Here is a 21,653-nt window from a genome sequence, read left to right as displayed (position 1 = left end):
AACTACACCCCAAATAATAAGATACCCAGGAATAAATCTAATTAAAGAGGTAAAGAACTGTACTCTGAAAACTATAAAACACTGATGAAAGAAACTGAAAATGACACAAAGAAATGGAAACACATTCCATGCTCAAGGATTAGAACAAATGCTGTGGAAATGTCTATACTACCCAAAGCAATCTACACATTTAATGCAATCCCTTTTAAAATATCAATAGCATTTTTCACACAACTAGAACAAACAATTCTAAAACTTGTATAGAACCACAAAAGACTCCAAGTAGTCAAAATAATCTTGAAAAAGCAAAGCAAAGCTGGAGGCATCAATATTCTAGACTTCAAGCTATATTATAAAGCTGTAGTAATTCAAACACTATGGTATGGGCACAGAAATAGACACACAGATCAATGGAACAGAATAGAAAACCCAGAAGTAAACTCACAACTAAATGGTCAATTAATCTTTGACAAAGCAGAAAAGAATATCCAGTGGGAAAAAGACAGTTTCTTCAACAAATGGCCCTTTGGAAAACTGGAAAGCAACATGCAAAAGAAATTGGATCACTTTCTTCACTATCACCATACATAAAAATAAATTCAAAATGGGTTAGAGATTTAAATGTGAGACCTGAAACCATAAAAATCCTAGAAGAGAGCACAGGCAGTAAGCTCTGAACATTGGCTATAGCAACCTCTTCCTAGACACGTTTCCTGAGGCAAGGGAAACAAAAGCAAAAATAAATAAACTATTAGTACTACATCAAAATAAAAAGCTTTTGCACAGTGAAGAAAATGATCATCAAGACTAAAAGGCAATCTATGGAATGGGAGAAGATATTTGCATATGGCATATCTGATAAAGGGTATCTGAAGAAAATAATCTAACTAAAAAACGGCAGAAAACATGAACAGACATTCCTCTAAAAGAAGACATACAGATGGCCAACAGACACATGAAAAGATGCCTATCATCACTGATCACCAGGGAAATGCAAATCAAAACTACAATGACATATCGCCTCACACCCGTCAGAATGGCTAAAATCAAAAACACAAGAAACAAGTGTTGGCGAGGATGTGAAAGAAAAGAAAAAAAAGGAACCCTCTTATTCTGCTGGTGGGAATGCAAACTAATGCACCCATTCTGGAAAACAGTATGGAGGTTCCTCAAAAAGTTAAAAGTAGGGCGCCTGGGTGGCTCAGTGGGTTAAGCCTCTGCCTTCGGCTTAGGTCATGATCTCAGGATCCTGGGATAGAGTCCCACATCAGGCTCTCTGCTTGGCAGGGAGCCTGGTTCCTCCTCTCTCTCTCTGCCTACTTGCGATCTCTCTCTCTCTCTGTCAAATAAATAAATAAATAATCTTAAAAAAAAAAAAAGTTAAAAATAGAGCTACCCTATGATCTAGCAATCATACTACTGGGTATTTACTCGAAGAATACAAAAACACTAATTCAAAGGGATTACCTGCACCATTATTTACAATAGCCAAGATATGGAAGCAGTCCAAGTGTCCATGAACTGATAGATAAAGAAGATGTGGCTCAGTAGAGTTAAGTGTCTGACCCTTGATTTCAAGTTGGGTCATGGTATCAGGGTCGTAAAATCGAGCCCCATGTCAGGCTCCACATTCAGTGTGGAGTTTGCTTGGGATTCTTTCTCTCCCTCTGTCCCTTTCCCCACTCATATACTCTCTTGCTTTCTCGCTCTCAAAATAAATAAATAAAATCTTTTAAAAAGAAAACCTGGGCTAGGGATTTTTGCATTATTTCTTATAACTGCATTCACATTTATAACTGTCTCAATCAAAATTTCAATTAGTAAAACCTTGATCAATCAAAACTTCAATTAATGAAACCCTGAATTAGTTTTTTCTTAACTTTTTATTTTAATTCCAGCTACTTAATATACAGCATTATATTACTTTCAGGTGTGCAATAAAGTGATTCAATACTTCCATAAAACACCCACTCATCACAATAGGTGTACTCCTTAATCTCCATCACCTATTTAACCCAAACCCCCAAATTCTCCCCTCTTGGTAACCATCAGTTTGTTCTCTATAATTAATAAGAGTCTGTTTCTTGATTATCTCTCTCTCTCTTTTTTCCCTTTGCACACTTGTTTTATTACTTAAATTGCATATATGAGTGAAATCATATGGTATTTGTCTTTCCCTTATTTTGTTTATTAGCCTAATACTCCCTACCTCCATCCATGTCATTGCAAATGGGAAGATTTCAATCTTTCCTTTTTTTTTTTAAGATTTTATTTATGGGGGCACCCGGGTGGCTCAGTGGGTTAAGCCGCTGCCTTCGGCTCGGGTCATGATCTCAGGGTCCTGGGATCGAGCCCCGCATCGGGCTCTCTGCTCGGCAGGGAGCCTGCTTCCTCCTCTCTCTCTGCCTGCCTCCCTGCCTCTCTGCCTGCTTGGGATCTCTGTCAAATAAATAAATAAATAAAATCTAAAAAAAAAAAAAAAGATTTTATTTATGTATTTGACAGAAATCACAAGTAGGCAGATAGAGAGAGAGGGGGAAGCAGGCTCCCTGTTGAGCAGAGAACCCAATATGGGACTTGATTCCAGGACCCTGGGATCATGACCTGAGCCAAAAGCAGAGGCTTTAACTTACTGAGCCACCCAGATGCCCCAGATCTCAATCTTTCTTTTTTCTTTTTTTTAAAGATTTTATTTATTTATTTGACAGACAGAGATCACAAGTAGGCAGAGAGGCAGGCAGAGAGAGGAAGGGAAGCAGGCTCCCCGCCGAGCAGAGAGCCCTATGCGGGGCCTGATTTCAATCTTCTTTATGGCTGAATAATATTCCACTGTATATATAAATCACTCTTAAAAAAAAAGATTTTTTTTTTATTTATTTAAGACAGAGAGAGAGAGAGAGAGAGAGCAAGCATGCAAGTACACGTGAGCTTAACCAGGGGAAGGGGCAGAAGCAGGGAGCCTGATTCAGGGTTCAATCCCAGGACCCTGGGATCATGACCTGACCCGAAGGCTGATGCTTAATGAACTGAGCCACCCTGGTACCCCTAGTCCAGATTCTCTTAATTAACATTTTGCCAAACCGTAGTATAATATTACAATGAAGATACTGACAATGATATAACCCACTGATCTTATTCAGATTTCCTGTCTTATTTACATTCACTGTATGAAAGTTTATGTCTATTAATTCTATACAATTTTATCACATGCACAGGTTCATGCATCCACCATTATACTCAAAATACAAAACAATTCCAAAAACCGAAGATGCCCTTCTGTTGCCCCTTTTTAAGCAAACAACCTCCCTGTTGTCCCCTCCCTGTCCCTGAATCTAACCCTTGCAACCACTAATCAGTCCATCATTTCTTTTTCTTTTTAAAATTTTTTAAAAAAATATTTTTATTTATTTATTTGATAGACAGAGATCGCAAGTAGGCAGAGAGGCAGGCAGAGAGAGAGGAAGAAGCAGGCTCCCTGCCGAGCAGAGAGCCCGATGCGGGGCTCAATCCCAGGACCCCGGGATCGTGACCCAAGCCAAAGGCAGAGGCTTTAACCCACTGAGCCACCCAGGCACCCCCAGTCTTCATTTCTAAAATTTTATCATTTCAAAAATGTTACATAAATGCAATCATACAAAAATGTTACATAAATGGAATAATCGTATATAATCTTTTTGTGATGGGCTTTCTTTTGCCCAGCATAATTCCCAAGAAATTCACATTAAGTTGTTGCTTCTATCAATAGTTGGTTCCTTTTTAGGGGCGCCTGGGTAGCTCAGTGGGTTAAGCCTCTGCCTTCGGTTCCTGTCATGATCTCAGGGTCCTGGGATTGAGCCCCACATCGGGCTCTCTGCTCAGCAGGGAGCCTGCTTCCTCCTCTCTCTCTCTCTCTCTCTCTCTGCCTCTCTGCCTACTTGTGATCTCTGTCTGTCAAATAAATAAATAAAATCTTTTTAAAAATATATAGTTGGTTCCTTTTAATTGCTGAGTGGTATTTCATGGCAAAGACCTACTAAAGTTTAACCATCTGGACTGTTTCTAGGTTTTAGCTATTCCAAAATAAAGTTGTTACGAACATTCAAGTACAGATTTTGTATGAACACCAGTTCTCATATCTCTGAGATAAATGAGTAGGAGTTTAATTGGTAGAATGTTTATTAGCAACATGTTTTCCAGAGTGACAGTACCATTCCACATTCCCATCAGCAACATATGAGTGATCCAATTTCTCTACATCCTTACTAGCATTTCATGTTACTATTTTTTATTTCAGCCACTCTAATAGATGCGTAGTTGGTTTTAATCCACATTTCTCTGATGGCTAATAATGTATTAATAATCATAATCACAATAAGTGCTATCTGTATACTTCATTCAATGAAACATCTCTTCTCATCCTTGCCCATTTTTAAAATTAGGGTTTTTTTTGTTTTTACTGTTAACCTTTAAGAGTTCATTATAGATACTAGCCCTATATTGGATGTGTGGTTTTCTTCTTTATCTCCAGCTTGTATTTTCATCCTTTCATATGAGCTTTCACAGAATAAATTTTATTTATTAAGGTCCAACTTTCTTTTTATGGATTATGCTTTTGTGGTCAACTGTATGAACCATTTGCCTGGCTCTGATCCTGAAAATTTTCCTCCATTTTTTTCCTAAACGTTTTACAGTTTTATCTTTTACATTTAAGTCTAGGATCCATTTTATGTATTTGTACAGGTGTGAGAATGAGGTTGAGGTTATTAATTTTGCCTATGAATTTCCAATTGCTCTAATATCATTTGCTAAAGAAGTTATTCTTCTGCCACTGAATTAGTTTTGCCAAAAGAAACTTGGGTGTATCTGTGTGGGTTTATTTCTGGGTTCTATCTTCTGTTACATTGAGAAATGTGTCTATCCTTTAGCCAATATCATGTAGTATTCATTGCTGTAGCTATCCCATAAGCTTAATATTGGCTGGAGCAATTGCTCCTGTTTTTATTCTCTGTCAGGACTGTTTTAGGTTTTCTAGAGCCTGTGCCTTTCCATAAACATTTAAAAATAACCTTGTCTGGGGGCACATGGGTAGATCAGATAGTTAAGTGTCTGACTCTTGATTTGGGCTCAGATCATGAGGTTAAGCCGCACTAGTATCCTGGTGAGAATTTTTGTATCCATGTTCATCAGGGATATTGGTCTATAATCCTTTTTGGTGGGGTCTTTGTTTGGTTTTGGGATCAAGGTAATGCTGGCCTCATAAAAAGAGTTTAGAAGTTTTCCTCCCCTTCCCATGTTTTAAAAACAGCTTCAGAAGAGTAGGTATTAGAGTTCTTTTTTAAAGGTTCGGTAGAATTCCCCTGGGAAGCCATTTGGCCCTGGGCTCTTACTTGCTGGGATATTTTTGATTAGTGCTTCAATTTCCTTGCTTGTTATGGGTCTGTTCAGGTTTTTTATTTCCTCCTGTTTCAGTTTTGGTAGTTTATACATCTCCAGGAATGCTTCCATTTCTTGCAGATTGCCTAATTTAGTGGCTTTGCTCATAATATTTTCCTGTAACTATTTCTTCAGTGTTGGTTGTGATCTCTCCTCTTTTATCCATCATTTTATTTATTTGGGTCCTTTCTCTTTTCTTTTTGGTAAATCTGGCCAGGGGTTTATTGATGTTACTAATTCTTTCAAAGAATCAGCTCCTACACTCGTTAATCTGTTCTACTGTTTTGGTTTTTTTTTTTTTTTTTTTTTGGTTTCTGTTTAATTGATTTCTGCTCTAATCTTTTTTTTTTTTTTTAAAGATTATTTATTTATTTATTTGACAGACAGAGATCACAAGTAGGCAGAGAGGCAGGCAGAGAGAGAGAGAGAGAAGATGAAGCAGGCTCCCTGCGGAGCAGACAGCCCGATGCAGGACCCGATCCCAGAACCCTGGGATCATGACCTGGACCGAAGGCAGAGGCTTTAACCCACTGAGCCACCGAGGCGCCCCGATTTCTGCTCTAATCTTTATTAGTTCTCTTCTGCTGGGTTCAGGCTTTATTTGCTGTTCCTTCTCCAGCTCCTTTAGTTGTAAGGTGAGACTGCGTATTTGAGAACTTTCTTGTTTCTCAAGAAAGGCTTATACTGTTATATACTTCCCTCTTAGGACTTTATTTTTCTGTAACCCATAGGTTTTGAACAGTTGTGTTTTCATGAATTTTTTAAATTGTTCTGTAATTTCCTGGTTGACCCATTCATTCCTTAGTAGGATGCTCTTTAGACTCCATGTATCCACATATTTGAGTTCTTTCCGAATTTCCTCTTGTGACTGAATTACAGTTTCAAAGCATCATGGTCCTAAAATATGTACAGAATGATCTCAATCTTTTGATACCAGCTGAGACCTGATTTGTGACCCAGTATGTGATCTATTCTCCAGAACGTTCCATGTGCACTGAAAAGAATGTGTATTCTGTTGCTTTGGGATGGAATACTCTGAATATCTGTGAAGTCCATCTGGTCCAGTGTGACATTCAAAGCCCTTATTTCCTTGTTGATCTTCTGCTTAGATGATCTGTCCATCGCTGTGAGTGGGATGCTAAACTCCCCTACTATTACTGTATTATTGTCAATGTGTTTCTTTGATTTTTATTATTAACTGGCTTACATAATTGGCTGTTCCTATGTTAGAGACATAAATATTTATGATTGTTAGTTCTTCTTGTTGGATAGACCCTTTATGATACAGTATCCTTCTTCATCTCGTATTATAGTCTGGTTTAAAATCTAACCTGTCGTATATAAAGATTGCCACTGCCAGTTTTCCTTTGCTATCTATTAGCATGATAAATGTTTTTCCATCCCCTCACTTTATATCTGGATTTGTGTCTAAAATGAGTCTCTTATAGATAGCATATCGATGGGTCTTGCTTTTTCATCCAATCTAAATCCCATGTCTTTTGAGTGGGCCATTTAGCCCATTTACAGAGTAACTACTGAAAGATAAGAATTTAGTGCCATTGTATTACCTGTAAAGTGACTGTTTCTGTAGATTGTCTCTGTTCCGGTCTGGTCTATGTTACTTTTGGGCTCTTTCTTTGTTTAAAGGACCCCCCTTTAATATTTCCTGTAGGACTGGTTTGGTGATCACAAATTCTTTTAGTTTGTTTGTCCTGGGAGATTTTTATCACTCCTTCTATTTTGAAAGACACACTAGATGGATAATGTATACTTGGCCACGTATTTTTTTCATTTAGCACCCTGAATATATAATGCCACGTCTTTCTGCCTGCCAGGTCTCTGTGGATAGGTCTGCTGCCAACCTAATGTTTCTATCCTTGTAGGCTACAGATCTCTTGTCTGAGCTACTTTCGGGATTTTCTCCTTGTTTCTGAAATTTGCAAGTTTCACTATTATATGTCAGGGTGTTGACCTATTTTTATTGATTTTGAGGGGGGTTCTCTGTGGCTTCTGGACTCGGATGCTTGTTTCCTTCCCCAGATTAGGGAAGTTCTTCACTATAATTTGCTCCAATATACCTTCTGCCCCCTCTCTCTTTCCTCTTCTTCTGGGATCCCAATTATCCTAATATTGTTCCCCTTGATGGTATAACTTATCTCTCAAATTCCCACCCCCCACCCCGTGATTCAGTAACTGTTTATCTTTTTCTCAGCTTCTTTATTCTCTATCATTTTGTCTTCTATATCAATAATTCTCTCTTCTGCTTCATTTATCCTAGCAGTTAGGCTTCCATTTTGGTTGCATTGCATTAACAGTCTTTCTGATTTCAACTTGTTTAGATTTAATTTTTATTCTCCAGAAAGGGATTCTCTAGTGTTTTCCATGTTTTTTTCAAGCCCAGCTAGTATCTTTGTAATTGTTATTCTGAACTCTAGTTCTGACATCTTACTTATGTCCATACTGATTAGGTTTCTGGGAGTCAGTACTGCCTCTTCTTCTCTTTTTTGATGTGAATTTTTCCATCTTGTCATTCTGTCCCTCAGAGAAGAATAAATGATGAGAGGAAAAAAAATACTAAAATGGCAAAAATGACCCCAGAAAAAAGGATCCGTACTTAGAAAACTATAGAACACTCATGAAAGAAATTGAGAAAGATAAAATAAAATGGAAAAACACTCTATGCCCACAGATGAGAAGAATAAATATTGTTAAAATGTCTAAGCTACCTAGAGCAATCTACACATTCAAGCTATCCCTATCAAAATACCATCAACTTTTTTCACAGAGCTGGAACAAATAATCGTAAAATTTGTATGGAACCAGAAAAGACCCCAAATAGTCAAAGGAATATTGAAAAAAAAAAACCAAAACTGTGGTGTCATAATTCTGGACTTCAACCTCCATTACAAAGCTGTAATCACCAAAACAGTATGGTACTGGCACAAAACAGACATATAGATCAATGGAACAGAATAGAGAACCCCAAAATGGACATTCATCCCTATGGTCAACTAAACTTCGACAAAGCAGTAAAGAATATCCAATGGAAAAAGGACAGTCTCTTCAATAAATGGTGCTGGGAAAATTGGACAGCCACATGCGGAAGAATGAAACTGAACCACTTCCTCACACCATACACAAAGATAATCTCAAAATGGATGAAAGACCTAAATGTGAGACAGGAATCCATCAAAATCCTAGAGGTCAACAGAGGTAGCAACCTCTATGACCTTGGCCATAGCAACTTCTTGCTAGACAGGTCTCCAAAGGCAAGGGAAAAAAGGCAAAAATTAACTACTGGGACTTTTCAAGATAAAATGCCTTTGCACAGCAAAGGAGATAGCCAACAAAACCAAAAGACAACTGACAGAATGGGAGAAGATATTTGCAAATCACCTATCGATAAAGGGCTAGTATCCAAAATCTATAAAGAATTTATCAAACTCAACACTCAAATAACAAGTAATCCAATCAAGAAATGGGCTGAAGACATGAGCAAACATTTCTCCAAAGAAGACATACAAATGACCAACAGACACATGAAAAAACGTTCCACATCACTTGGCATCAGGGAAATACAAATCAAAACCACAGTGAGATACCACCTCACACCAGTCAGACGAGATCGGGCACGCTCAGGGTGGTACGGCCGTAGACCCTCACACCAGTCAGAATGACTAAAATTAACAAGAAAGAAACGAAAGATGTTGGCAAGGATGTGGAGAAAGGGGAACCCTCTTACACTGTTGGTGGGAATGCAAGCTGTTATAGCCATCCTGGAAAACAGTATGGAGGTTCCTCAAAAAGTTGAAAATAGAGCTACCCTACAACCCAGGAACTGCACTCCTGGATATTTACCCCAAAGATACAAATGTAGTGATCTGAAGTAGCACATGCACCCGAATGTTTATAGCAGCAATGCCCACAATAGTGAAACTATGGAAAAGGCCCAGATATTACTCAGCCATCAGAAAGAAAAAAAGAAATCTTGCCATTTGAAACATGGATGGAATTACAGGGTATTATGCTAAGCGAATTAAGTCAATCGGAGAAAGACAATCATCATATGATCTCACTCATATGTGGAATTTAAGAAACAAAACAGAGAGGGACACCTGGGTGGCTCAGTCGGTTACACCACTACCTTCAGCTCAGGGTCCTGGGATCGAGTTCTGCATCAGTCTCCTTGCTCAGCAGGGAGCCTGCTTCTCTCTCTGCCTCTGCCTGCCACTCTGCCTGCTTGTGTGCTCTTTATCTCTCTCTCTCTCTGACAAATAAATAAATAAATAAAATCTTTTTTTAAAAAAGCAGGATGTATGATATCCTTGTCTTTTAAAAAAAAAGAAACAAACAAACAAAACAGAGGATCATAGGGGAAGAGAGGGGAAAAAATAAAACAAGATGAAACCAGAGAGGGAGACAAACCATAAGAGACTCTTAATCATAAGAAAGAAACTGAGAGTTGCTGGAGGGTAAGGAGGTGGGGAGATGGGGTAACTGGATGATAGACATTAAGGAGGGCATGTGATGTAATGAGCACTGGGTGTTATATAAGACTGATGAATCACAGACCTGTACCTCCAAAACCAATAATACATTATATGTTAATTAACTGAATTTAAAATAATTAAAATCAATAAATAAAATCTTTAAAAAATAGTATTGTATTCATAATTTTGATTTCTGCATGTTCACTGTTAACATATATAAGCCATTGACTTTTATATGTTACTCCTGTAATCTGTGACCTTGCTGAACTCACTTAATTCAAGGAGATTTTCTGTAGTAGATTCCTCAGATTTTTCTATATAGACTATCATGTCATCTAGAAACAGGGGCAGTTTTATTTTTTCCTTTTTAAACTAATGCCTTTTATTTACTTCTCTTGACTTATGGCACTGGCTAGAATTGCCAGAACTCTACTAAGTAAGAGCAATAAGGGTAGACATCCTTGCCTTGTTCTTAGATCTTAGGGGGAAAGCATTCAGTTTTCACCATTAAGTATGATGTTAGCTGTAGGGTTTTTTGCAGATGTTCTTTAGCAAGTTGAGCAAGTTCTATCTGTAATTTATTGAGAGTTTTATCAGGAATGAGTGCTGGATTTTGTTTCCGTATTAATCGATATGATCATATGAACTTTATTATCTTGTTGACATAAGACAATTCAGGCTATTTTTAAAAAGATATTTTACTGGGGCGCCTGGGCAGCTCAGTCGTTAAGCGTCTGCTTTCGGCTTAGGTCATGGTCCCAAGGTCCTGGGATTGAACCCCATGTCAGGCTCCTTGTTTAGTGGAAAGCCTGCTTCTCCCTCTCCCATTCCCCCTGCTTCTGTTCCCTCTCTCACTGTGTCTCTGTCAAACAAATAAATAAAATCTTAAAAAAAAAAATTTTACTAAAAGTACAAACAAGTAAAACAATTATACTGTATCTGATTAGTCAATAGGGCATTTTTGTGGTGTTTTTCATTATGTAAGAACTTAAGCAGCCCTACCCCCAGATCTAATGACAATAAAATCCTAATGAACTATCTGACTGATCAATCACCAAGAGAAGATTATATAAAGTTTAATATAACGTGCTAAAGTTAAAAATGCCAGTAGTAAGTTTTGGACTGATTTTCAACTCATGAGGTATTATTCACTCAACAAACATTTACTTTGAGAGGCATTATAGGATAATGATTAAGAGTTCAGCTATCGTTTATCAGCTGTGTGATTTTAGAAAAGTTATTTAACTCTTAATGTAACTCTGTTTACAATATGATATAAAACAGAAGTACAGACTTCTGTGTAAGTGCCAATGCATTAGTACCCACTTAAATAGGAAAGTAAGATATCAAAGAGGTAAAAGAAGGCAAAAAAGTTTTTTAAAAAGAATGTAAGGCTAGTAAAAACAGTATATATTAATAATTAGATCTCACTCTCAATTTGACAGAGCACTATCAGTGTTATTCAAAGTATGATCCATGGACTGGCTAAAATTTCTCAATTTGTTACAGGTCTGCTACAAGATATGGAGCTTGTGCCAGAAATCAACAACGAACTAAACACATTGTGTAGTTCCATTATTTATGTATTTAGGCAGAAGTATTTTTTGGTAAAGGAAGAAGCTCCTTGTTTAATATTTTGAAACAAGCTCCCTAATTTGTCACAGATTAAGACTTTCAAATAGTACTGCTTTGTATCTATAGTATTTGTATTAAAAATTCAATAAATGATTTTTTAGAAGTTCAATAAATGATTTAAATATATAGAAAATTTTAAGATATCATAATCAATTTAATTCTTGAATATTGGCATTTAGCAAGTACCAACTATTGGACCAGAATTTGACTAGGCATTTAGGGATAGTCTCGGAGAGACATTGCAGAGTACCTGGGGTAGGGGAGTGTGATTATCACCCTCACTTTAAAATATTACAATCTAATGCAAATGGTAGAGTTCATCTATGAATCATGGGAAACTAGCTTTCTTGTATTTTTCAAGAATCTCAATATCAGAAACAACAACGCTCTGATTTTCTCCCAATGGAGCTATAGAAAAAGAAAGACTAGAAGTAGAGACAGACACTGGCTATAAAAAGGAATCTTTTCCTGGAGGGCTCTCCACACCTCTGTAGAATCACCACAATCAATTAAGCTTTGTCTGAAGTTTACGATTTGTTTCAGGAATGGTTCACATTCTGCTGCTTAACCAGGGAATTCTGAAATGTGAAGTAAGGAATTTCTTGAGATTTCTTTAGTTAATTTCATTTTTGGTCCTTCTGTAAGGATTTCTAGGAGATTGTGGTGACTGAAAAGGAAATAATGTTATCTACAGAGAAAAAGAAGAGATAAGAGGAGTCTAAGGTAACCAAAATGGATATTTAAAAAGATGCATTCTGACAAGCAAGAAATTTAATTATATAAATTAAGTCCAGAAGACAGCACAACTACAGAAGGAGGAACAAACAGCCAAATATAAATACAAATGAATAGCTTGTATTTATAAGCATATTAGAAGAGCTAAAAAGCTTAAAATAAGAGGAGGATTCTGAATAATACCAGGACCAACACAAAGTTTTAGAGTTGTTTTCCAAGCATGACAATTTAAGGGAAAATAAAGGCTCACATCTGGGGATAGTTGGTATAATGTTAACAGATGTTTTACTCCTACTGCCTCTATTGAGGAGAATGATCTTTACATGACAAATGAAAAACTAGTCATAAAAGGACACTTACTGTTCTATTTATATAAGGTTCAAACTATGCAAAATAATCTATAATATTAAAAAATCAAGATAATGCTTACCCCTGGGGGAAAGGATAACTGGGAAAGAGCCTTTGAATATAGGTAATGTTCTCTTTCTTGATCTAGGAGCTTATTACACAGATGTGCTCACTTTGTGAAGATTCATCAAGCTGTACACTTAGATGTATTGACCTTTTTCTATGTATGTTCTATGCTAATAAAAAGTTAAAAAGCAAAAAAAAAAAAAAAGAAGCTAGGTCTGACGTGTTAAGATTGGCAAGGAGCTCACCTCACTCTCTTTATTAAACTAAGGCTTAGTTTACTTCTCTGGTCCAAATGAAACAAGGATCTGAAAAAACTTGAAAATATGATTGCCAAATCACCGTTATTAATCTGTAAGTATCTCTGAAGAATTTAAGTTGCAAGAACACTGGAATTAGCTAGCAGTTTTCAATTCTACTAAAGACTGGGGGGTAGGGCGCATCGGGAGTTAGGAAAATGAATTTCAGGAACTAAATACCAATGAGCTTAATATTGATGCTGAGTAAAAATTCATGACCCAAAGTGGGTATTTAATAAATACTAAATAAATAAATGCACAAGTCTATTTATAGTTTTAGTAACTGGGAGTATGTTACTCTCAGAATTGAGACCTTTCTTTTCTCCAAAATTGAAAAGTTTCAAGATGGTAATTTAATATAGAAATTTCAGGAGTGAATTAAGATCAAGAAAAGAAGCTAATCTAAGATGAACACAAAGATTTAGATATAAATTTTAAAATCTATTTTTTTAATGTACATGTAATATAGAGAGTTATGTATACTTTCTTGATTGGGAATTAAAATACTAGCTTCAAATAAAATGAGCTTGCATGAATACACAATCTCATGAAGGTTAATTCTAAAGTCCTCAAAAAAAAAAAAGAAGAAAATGCAATTTTTAACAGCAGTTTCATTTAACTGGTAAGATAAAAGGTTATTTTACTTCTATTTTTCTAAAGTATCTTTAACAAGTTTGTGTAACTTTTACATGAAAAAGGTAGAGGAATCCTGTCTAGCACACAGCCCAAAGAAAGAGAGGATCTTGAGAAAAAAAGTAAAAACGAAACAGAAGAGTATCTAATTTCACCAGATGTGAGAATTTCAATGCAGGCACTAAAATACTTCACACAGAACACAGTACCTCAATAATTGAAAGCTGTTTTAAGTAAATACCATTTTAACTATTTAATGATACATTTTCATGCTGTGTGGTTTAGGGATGACCACTAATTTGCTATAAAATTTTCACTATTCAAGTTATACAGAGTTTTAAAATCAGAAAAACCTCCTAATTACTTTCTGTTAAATGCAATCACCCTTACCTTTCGCAGTTCAACTGTCACTTCATTCCGGTGTCTTCTCATTGTCTAAAAGGAAAAATAAAGAACACATAAGTACTGAATATTGATACTGCTAGTAGATAAATTAAGGTCTAAGGCTTGACTTATTTCACTTAGCATAATCCCCCCCCCCCAAGTTCTGTCCATGTTGATGCAAATCGTGGAGCATTGGGTGTTATATGCAAATAATGAATCATGGAACACTACATCAAAAACTAATGATGTACTGTATGATCACTAACATAACACAATAAAAAAAAATTAAGGTCTAAGGCATTTAATATATAGAATTTTCTGGAAGTAATTCATTGTTAAGGATTGAGGACTGATCAGTTTTAGACTTTAAACGAACCATGGGAATTTAAAAAGCCAAAACTCCTGTCTATTTTACTGGATATCTGTTGATTAATCTTGTGGGGAGTTTTTTAATTTTGGGGGAGTTGAAGGTGGGGCTCGGCTGCCTAGAATCCATTCCCCTTGTCTAACTGCACCCAGGTTTCTCTGGGGAATTATATACCTTCCGCTGTGGACTGCCTTGATCGAACTCCTATTAAAGTATCTCATTCTCTCCTAGTTTTGAATAGGGCATGAGACTGAAATCATGCTAGCAGAGCTTTCACCCCCATGACTCTGAACCTTGAGCAAAGTGGAAAGGAAAAAAAAAAAAGAGGGGCAGCACATTAATTTCCAAAGGAAATATCTGGACAAGATAATGAATAATACTTATATCCTGGAGTTGCTCTAGTCCCAGTTCTCAGGTGTCCCTACTCATTTTATGAACTACCTATATTCTTCCAATAAATTATGGTTTTGCTTAAGTTGGCCACAGTTGGTTTTTGACGTTTGCAACTGATGAAATCTATCTCAAATGATTCATGTTTTTTAAAAAGTGAAAAACTTGGGGCACCTGGGTGGCTCAGTGGGTTAAGCCTCTACCTTCAGCTCAGGTCATGATCTCAGGGTCCTGGGATCGAGCCCCGCATTGGGCTCTCTGCTCAGCGGGGAAGATTGCTTCCCCCCCACCACCCCGCCTTCCTCTCTGCCTACTTGTCATCTCTGTCTGTTAAATAAATAAATAAATTCTTTAAAAAAAAAGGTAAAAGACTTAATTGTAATGGCCTTAAAACCACATGAAAAGGGATATAAATTTGGGATAGATATTTTGCATCAAAAGGCAAAGAGTCCTTCTAAGTTTACAGCGAGGCTCTATCAGGCCCGGTCTTACCAGAAATGACTGAAATGATCAGATAGCCTCTCTCCCCCTGATGTACTGATAGGATGGATTATCTTATTACACATATAAGTATGGTAAAATCCTTAAATTTTTGGATTAAAGGCTACATAAAGATTACATGGTTGTGTTATATTATTATTTTAATATATTGCCAGATTCAGTATGGTACTATTTTATTTAATAATTCTTTTGTTATGGTATCTCTATCAAGTTTTTGTAAATGGGAATGATAAATTAATTCTCTTTTTAGGAAAAAAAATCCCATGAAAATCAAATTACAAAGTCTGTTAAATATACTGAAATATTAACCTAGATTTAGCTTATGCTTAAATATATATATATATATATATATTAAATGTAAACAAAACTGCCAAACAAAATTCAAATTAGTGGCATTCATTTAATGTGAAGAAATGATGCACTGATAAAACTATTATCACTAGTAGGGTTCAATCTTGAATCTAATTCTATGTTTCTGTGTTTTGATTTTAATATGATGAATACACAGACTGCTTCGTGTATAAATTCATCATGTAGAATGGTAATAAACGTGGAGCAATTTTCAAATACCAATGTTATTTTGATAACTCTAAACTGTCCTGATTTACTTGAAGATTAGAACTGCACTACAGATAAAATTTGCCTATATGAATATCTAATCAAACTGTTACTAGAACTGAGAAGGAAAAATATTTTCATTGCAATAACTACTACACTTAATTATTTATGAACTGTTAATAAGATGATAGGCACACAACAAAAAAAGATTTAGGCAACATATCTCTTACAAAATATGATCAAGTTAATGCTGTACTGTAATTCACATTAAAATACTTTAGCATTGGGGCGCCTGGGTGGCTCAGAGGGTTAAACCCTCTGCCTTCAGCTCAGGTCATGATCCCAGGGTCCTGGGATCAAGCCCCGCATCGGGCTCTCTCCTTGGCGGGGAGCCTGTTTCCTCCTCTCTCTCTCTGCCTGCCTCTCTGCCTACTTGTGATCTCTCTCTGTCAAATAAATAAATAAAATCTTTAAAAAAAAATACTTCAGCATCAATAGGAGTGGTGAGTCAACTTTGAAAGTTCCCTAAATTAGGACTCCACACTTCAAAGTAAGTTAGTAGCATGTGAAGCATTCATATCAGAAGTTAGCTCCCCGTTAAGTAAGTGCTCCGAATATCAACATCTGAATTTAGACAACGGTTTGTTAATTAGTATAAGAGATGTTGGAAATAACTTATTTATTGCTGAAATGGAACTGTGCAAGATATATAGATTGACTAGGAATACTGTACATGTGCCTGATTCTTGTCTATTTGCAGTTTAAGAATCTGGCAAGTCCAGCAGTCTGTCTTCAGGGAAGTTTTTGCATCTATGCCTCCCTTTGATCCTATATATCACCCTTTCTTAGAAGATTCTGTCACCTAGTCCTAATCAGTTCTTTGTGGTATATGCTTATAGTTTAAGTTCTATTGCAAGGTGGTAATTGCTTGCTAACACATGTTTGTATAAGTGGCAGAATTCTAAAGCTTCTTTTATTATAACATAACTCACTGGTAGTAAAATTTCTAAGGAAAAAATATCTATTACTTCACCTATCTCTAATAGTCACAATAGTGAGTAGGCTTCCTACTCACCCAAAAGAACCATATGCATGTAAAATAGCCAGATGGCTTAGGTCAATCAGCAACAGGGACTGACCACTATGTATATGACAAAAGTACCACTGAATTAGTCATGACGCGTTCTGTTCTCTGAATTACAGAAAAAGGCTCCACTTGGGCCCTCTCCTCCCTAACATTCTTCCCAAGTGATCTCATTTACTCTCATGTTTTCAATGACTATTTGATGACCACTCTCAAATATCTATCTTAGTTCAGCCCTCTTGACTGATCTCAAATATGTAAGTACTATATTCACTCACTCAACAAAAATTCATTGAATTCATCTAAAATGGACCAGGCAATATGCCTGCAACTGGGAGACAAATATAGAATTTACAGTCTAGTACAGTTGTCAGTAAACCACAGCCTGTGCCCCAAATCTTGGGCTGTTGTCTGTAGGAATGAACAGGAATGGTTTTGACACTTTCAAGTGGTTGTATTATAAATGATATTAAGTATCCATGCAATATACCTATTTTTGTCTCTTGGCTCCCAAAACCTAAAGTATTTACCTTCTCTCCTTTTAAGAGAATGTTTGCCAACAGTCAGTCTAGTGAAAAACACATTAGTGATAAGCAGTAATATAAACGAGTTAAATGAAAAAAAAAAAAACGTGTTAAATGTTAAGATAGGAAAATAAAGTTTAATGTTGGAAGGAGACATGATTAGGAAATCAGGAAAAAGCTCCCTGAAGAAATGAAATATATCTATACGTGGTTTGGGGATAGACTGTTGCAAGACTTCACATTTAGGATGCTTACAAATACCCTTAATAGCTGCTCCCTTTCCTCCTCCCCTCCCAAAAAAACCCTTTCCCCCAAAAAACTACTCTTACATGAATATTCCCAGTATTGGGAAAAATTATCAGCATCCAAACAGCTGTAAGAGCCCCAATCTTAGGAGATCATCCATGTCTGCACAGTCTCTCACTCTCTGACACCCAACAAGGCACCAAAACTAGAATTCAACCCTTCTAGCTCAACTGCCATTATCCTGGACTAAGTCACCGTTATTTCACCTGGATTGCCACAATAGCCTCCTAACTAGTCTACTTGTGTGGTCTTTCTCTTGAATAAAAGTTCTCAATGAAGTTTTTTATCTTCTATAAACTCCCCTGAAAGAGAAACACACACACACACACATACACACACACACACACACACACACACACACACAAACAGTCACCAGGACAGCCAAACCCAAATCCCATGGACAAAATCTACAAGGCTAAGTGACAGGGTATCCCCACGAATTCTCAAATACAAGCAGGATCTGGGTTAAACTGTCAACTAAAGGAGTCACATGGTATAGCATGTATACACAGAAGGAAACAGAAGAGCTCAAGTAATAGGGTAGGTAACTGAAGGACTTGAGGTCAGAAAAACCCCAAATCGTAAATCATTAGAGTTTAGAGAGGCAATATGCAAATAGCTACAAATGGAAAAGCTCTTTTGTATACACCAACACTGTAAGGTATAAGGCTCTACACTCAAAAACTAAGGACTGAAGACTCCCTTCCTGGACAAAGTCCTACACTGAAAAGAACTTCTGGGAGAAGAATCTCAGTTGAGCAAGACAGGCACAATGAAGCAAAAAAAAGGAGGTATCAGACAAAAGTGGGTTAATTAAAGAGACAATCTCAGAACATAGAAAGCTAAATATTTCTTACCACTTTGTAAAAATCAACAGAAGAAGGGAGGACAGAGTGGTAAAGCTAGAAAAATTATCCTGACCAATCCCTTGCTCCAAAAAGTTCAGGAAAACCTATTATAAACGAGCAACAAAAGGGTTGAGATCAAATTCCATGCCATAAAAAAAAAAAAAAAAGGGAAAATAGGGGCGCCTGGGTGGCTCAGCGGGTTAAAGCCTCTGCCTTCAGCTCAGGTCATGATATCAGGGTCCCGGGATTGAGCCCCCATCAGGCTCTCTGCTCCGTAGGGAGCCTGCCTCTCCTTCTCCCTCTGTCTGCTTCTCTGCCTACTGGTGATCCCCCTCTCTCTCTGTCAAATAAATAAATAAAATCTTAAAAAAAAAAATGAAAATAAGGAGCAGAACGTTGACACTAAAAGATTGCCACCAAAAAGCCATACCTATGAAACAGATAAAAATTTAATCCAAGAAAACGTGAAATAACATTTCAAATCAGAATGCAAAAAACTCAGAGACCAGGTGCTAGAAATCAGAAAAGAATTTGAAGTAAAAGAAAAAAAATTATTTCAGAAAGGAAACCTAATCAAGAATAGTTATAAGATTGAATACACAACAGATAATGCTTAAGAGATTAAAGAATGTGCAAATAAATTTTTAATCAAAAGAAATAAAGGTGAGAAACACCTGGCTGGCTTAGTCAGCAGGGCATGTGACTCTTGATTTCAGGGTTGTAAGTTCGACCCCCACACCAGGTGTAGAGATTACTTAAAATCAAGTAAATAAATCAAGTAAATAAATAAATAAAGGAAGGTGAAAATATTAGAATGAAAGTGACAATAAAGCTAAGCAAAGATGCTATATCCATACAATAAGAAGACTTCAAAGAATAAAACCAAAGCATTGAAATAAAGCAAATACCAAAAACTATAATTAGAGAGAAAAAAGTCCTACAACTAGAAGTCTTTAAATGAAATATTGAAAGAGTACACTGATTCCTGGGACATTAACTGAGAGAAACCGAAACCAAAATACATCAGAAAAAATGAATGAATTTCCAAAAAGAAAAAAGAAAGAAAGAAAGAAAGAAAGAAAAATGCCTCTGGACATTATTAGTAAAACAAAAACAAAAACAAAACAAACAAACAAAACAAACAACAAAAAAAACTCCAGTGATTTATTAGGTAGATATAAGAAGTCAGTTCAACAAGGTCACAGGATACAACATAAAAATACAAGTATCAATTGTATGTCTATATACTAGCAATGAATACATGGGTACCAAAATTAAAAATACACCCTGTAGCATTTATAATCTCTCAAAAAATACTTACGTATGAACCTAACAATACATGCATAGGACATACATGTTGAAAACTACACAACACTGATGAAAGAATCCAAAGATCAAAAAAAATTGAGAGATACACTGTGTTCATGGATTGGTAGACTCAACATGGTATAAATATTTCAATTCTCCCCACAATAATACACAGGTTTAACACAATTCCTCTCAAAATCCCAGCAGCATTCTTTGTAGATACAGAAAATAATATTCTAAAAAAATTTTTTTTTAAAGATTTTATTTATTTCTTTGACAGACAGAGATCACAAGTAGGCAGAGAGGCAGGCAGAGAGAGAGGAAGGGAAGCAGGCTCCCTGCTGAGCAGAGAGCCCGATGCGGGACTCGATCCCAGGACCCTGAGATCATGACCTGAGCCGAAGGCAGCGGCCCAACCCACTGAGCCACCCAGGCGCCCCAATATTCTAAAATTTATACAGAAAGGCAAAGTAATTAGAAGAGCTAAAACAATTTTTGAAAAAGAAGAATAAAGTGGGAGGGACCAGTCCAATTTCAAGATTACAGAGCTATAATAATAAACACTGTGTGATACTGGTGGATCAACAGAACAGAATGAAAAAAAAAATAGACCTATATAAATATGCTCAAACTGATTTTTGACAAAGGGTAAAAGCAATTCAATAAAGGAAAGAGGCTTTTCAACAAATGTTGCTAGAACAGGTAGACACTGCTAGACAAAATGTATGAAATCTCAATTTAAGTCTCATATTTTACACAAAAATTAATACAAAATGTATCGCATTTAAGTGTAAAACTATAAAGCATTCAGAAAAAAATCTCTGGGTTCTGGAGCTAGGCAAAGAGTTCTTAAATTTGACCTTAAAAGCATGATGCATAAAAGAAATGGGGGCGTCTGGGTGGCTCAGTCGGTTGAGCCACTGCCTTAGACTCAGGTCGGGGTCCTGGGATTGATTCCCGCATCGGGCTCCTTGCTCAGTGAGGAGCCTGCTTCTCTCTCTGCCTCTGCCTGCCACTCTGCGTGCCTGTGCTTTCTCTCTGATAAATAAATAAAATCTTAAAAAAAAAAGAAAAAGAAAAAGAAATAACTGGTAAGTTGGACTTCATCAAAATTAAAAAACATTGCTCTGAGAAAGCCTCCATGGGAAGGGGATGAAAAGACAAGCTAGAGACAGAAAAAAATATTTGCAAACTACATATGCAATAAAGGACTAGTATCTGGAATATATAGAGAACTCTCAAAGCCCAACAGAAAGTTAATTAAATTAGAAAATAAGCAAAAGAAATGAAGTGTATATCCTAAAGAGGATATACAGATGGCAAATAAGCACAAGAAAAAAGATGTTCAATATTATTAGCCATTAGGGAAATACAAATTAAAACCACAATGAGATATTACTACATATCTATCAGAACAGCTAAAATAAATGATTGTGACAACACCAAATGTTTATGAGGATATGTAGAAGCTCGTGCATTGTTAGTGGGATTGTAAAATGGTACAGCCATCAGGAAAACAGTTTCTTAAAAAATGAAACATGCAAACACCATAGTATTCAGCAACCACACATCTAGAACTTTGTATCAGAAAAATGAAAACTTATGTTCACAGAAAATCTGTAAACAAACGTTTATACCTGTCTTATTCATAAAAACCTAAGCCTGGAAAAACCCCAGATATCCTTCACAGTTTAAACAAACTATATATACACCACAGAATATTACCCAACAGCAAAAAGGGAGGAACTATTCAGACAAGGAACAATTT

The 21,653-nt window shown here is 36.4% G+C and overlaps 1 protein-coding gene across 1 annotated transcript in view; it reads right to left on the bottom strand.

Annotated features, from left to right (window-relative positions):
* KPNA3 (karyopherin subunit alpha 3) overlaps positions 1-21,653 on the bottom strand; it is a 104,601-nt gene that overhangs the window by 41,296 nt on the left and 41,652 nt on the right. The window contains exon 2 of the mRNA XM_047723352.1: positions 14,006-14,050. Coding sequence (XP_047579308.1) covers positions 14,006-14,050 — 45 coding nt within the window. The remainder of the gene's footprint in view (positions 1-14,005; positions 14,051-21,653) is intronic.

This window comes from Lutra lutra, chromosome 3, assembly GCF_902655055.1.
Source record: "Lutra lutra chromosome 3, mLutLut1.2, whole genome shotgun sequence".
Taxonomy (NCBI): domain Eukaryota; kingdom Metazoa; phylum Chordata; class Mammalia; order Carnivora; family Mustelidae; genus Lutra; species Lutra lutra.
The sequence above is the reverse complement of the archived record's forward strand: the minus strand, read 5'-3'. Positions and strand labels throughout refer to the sequence as shown.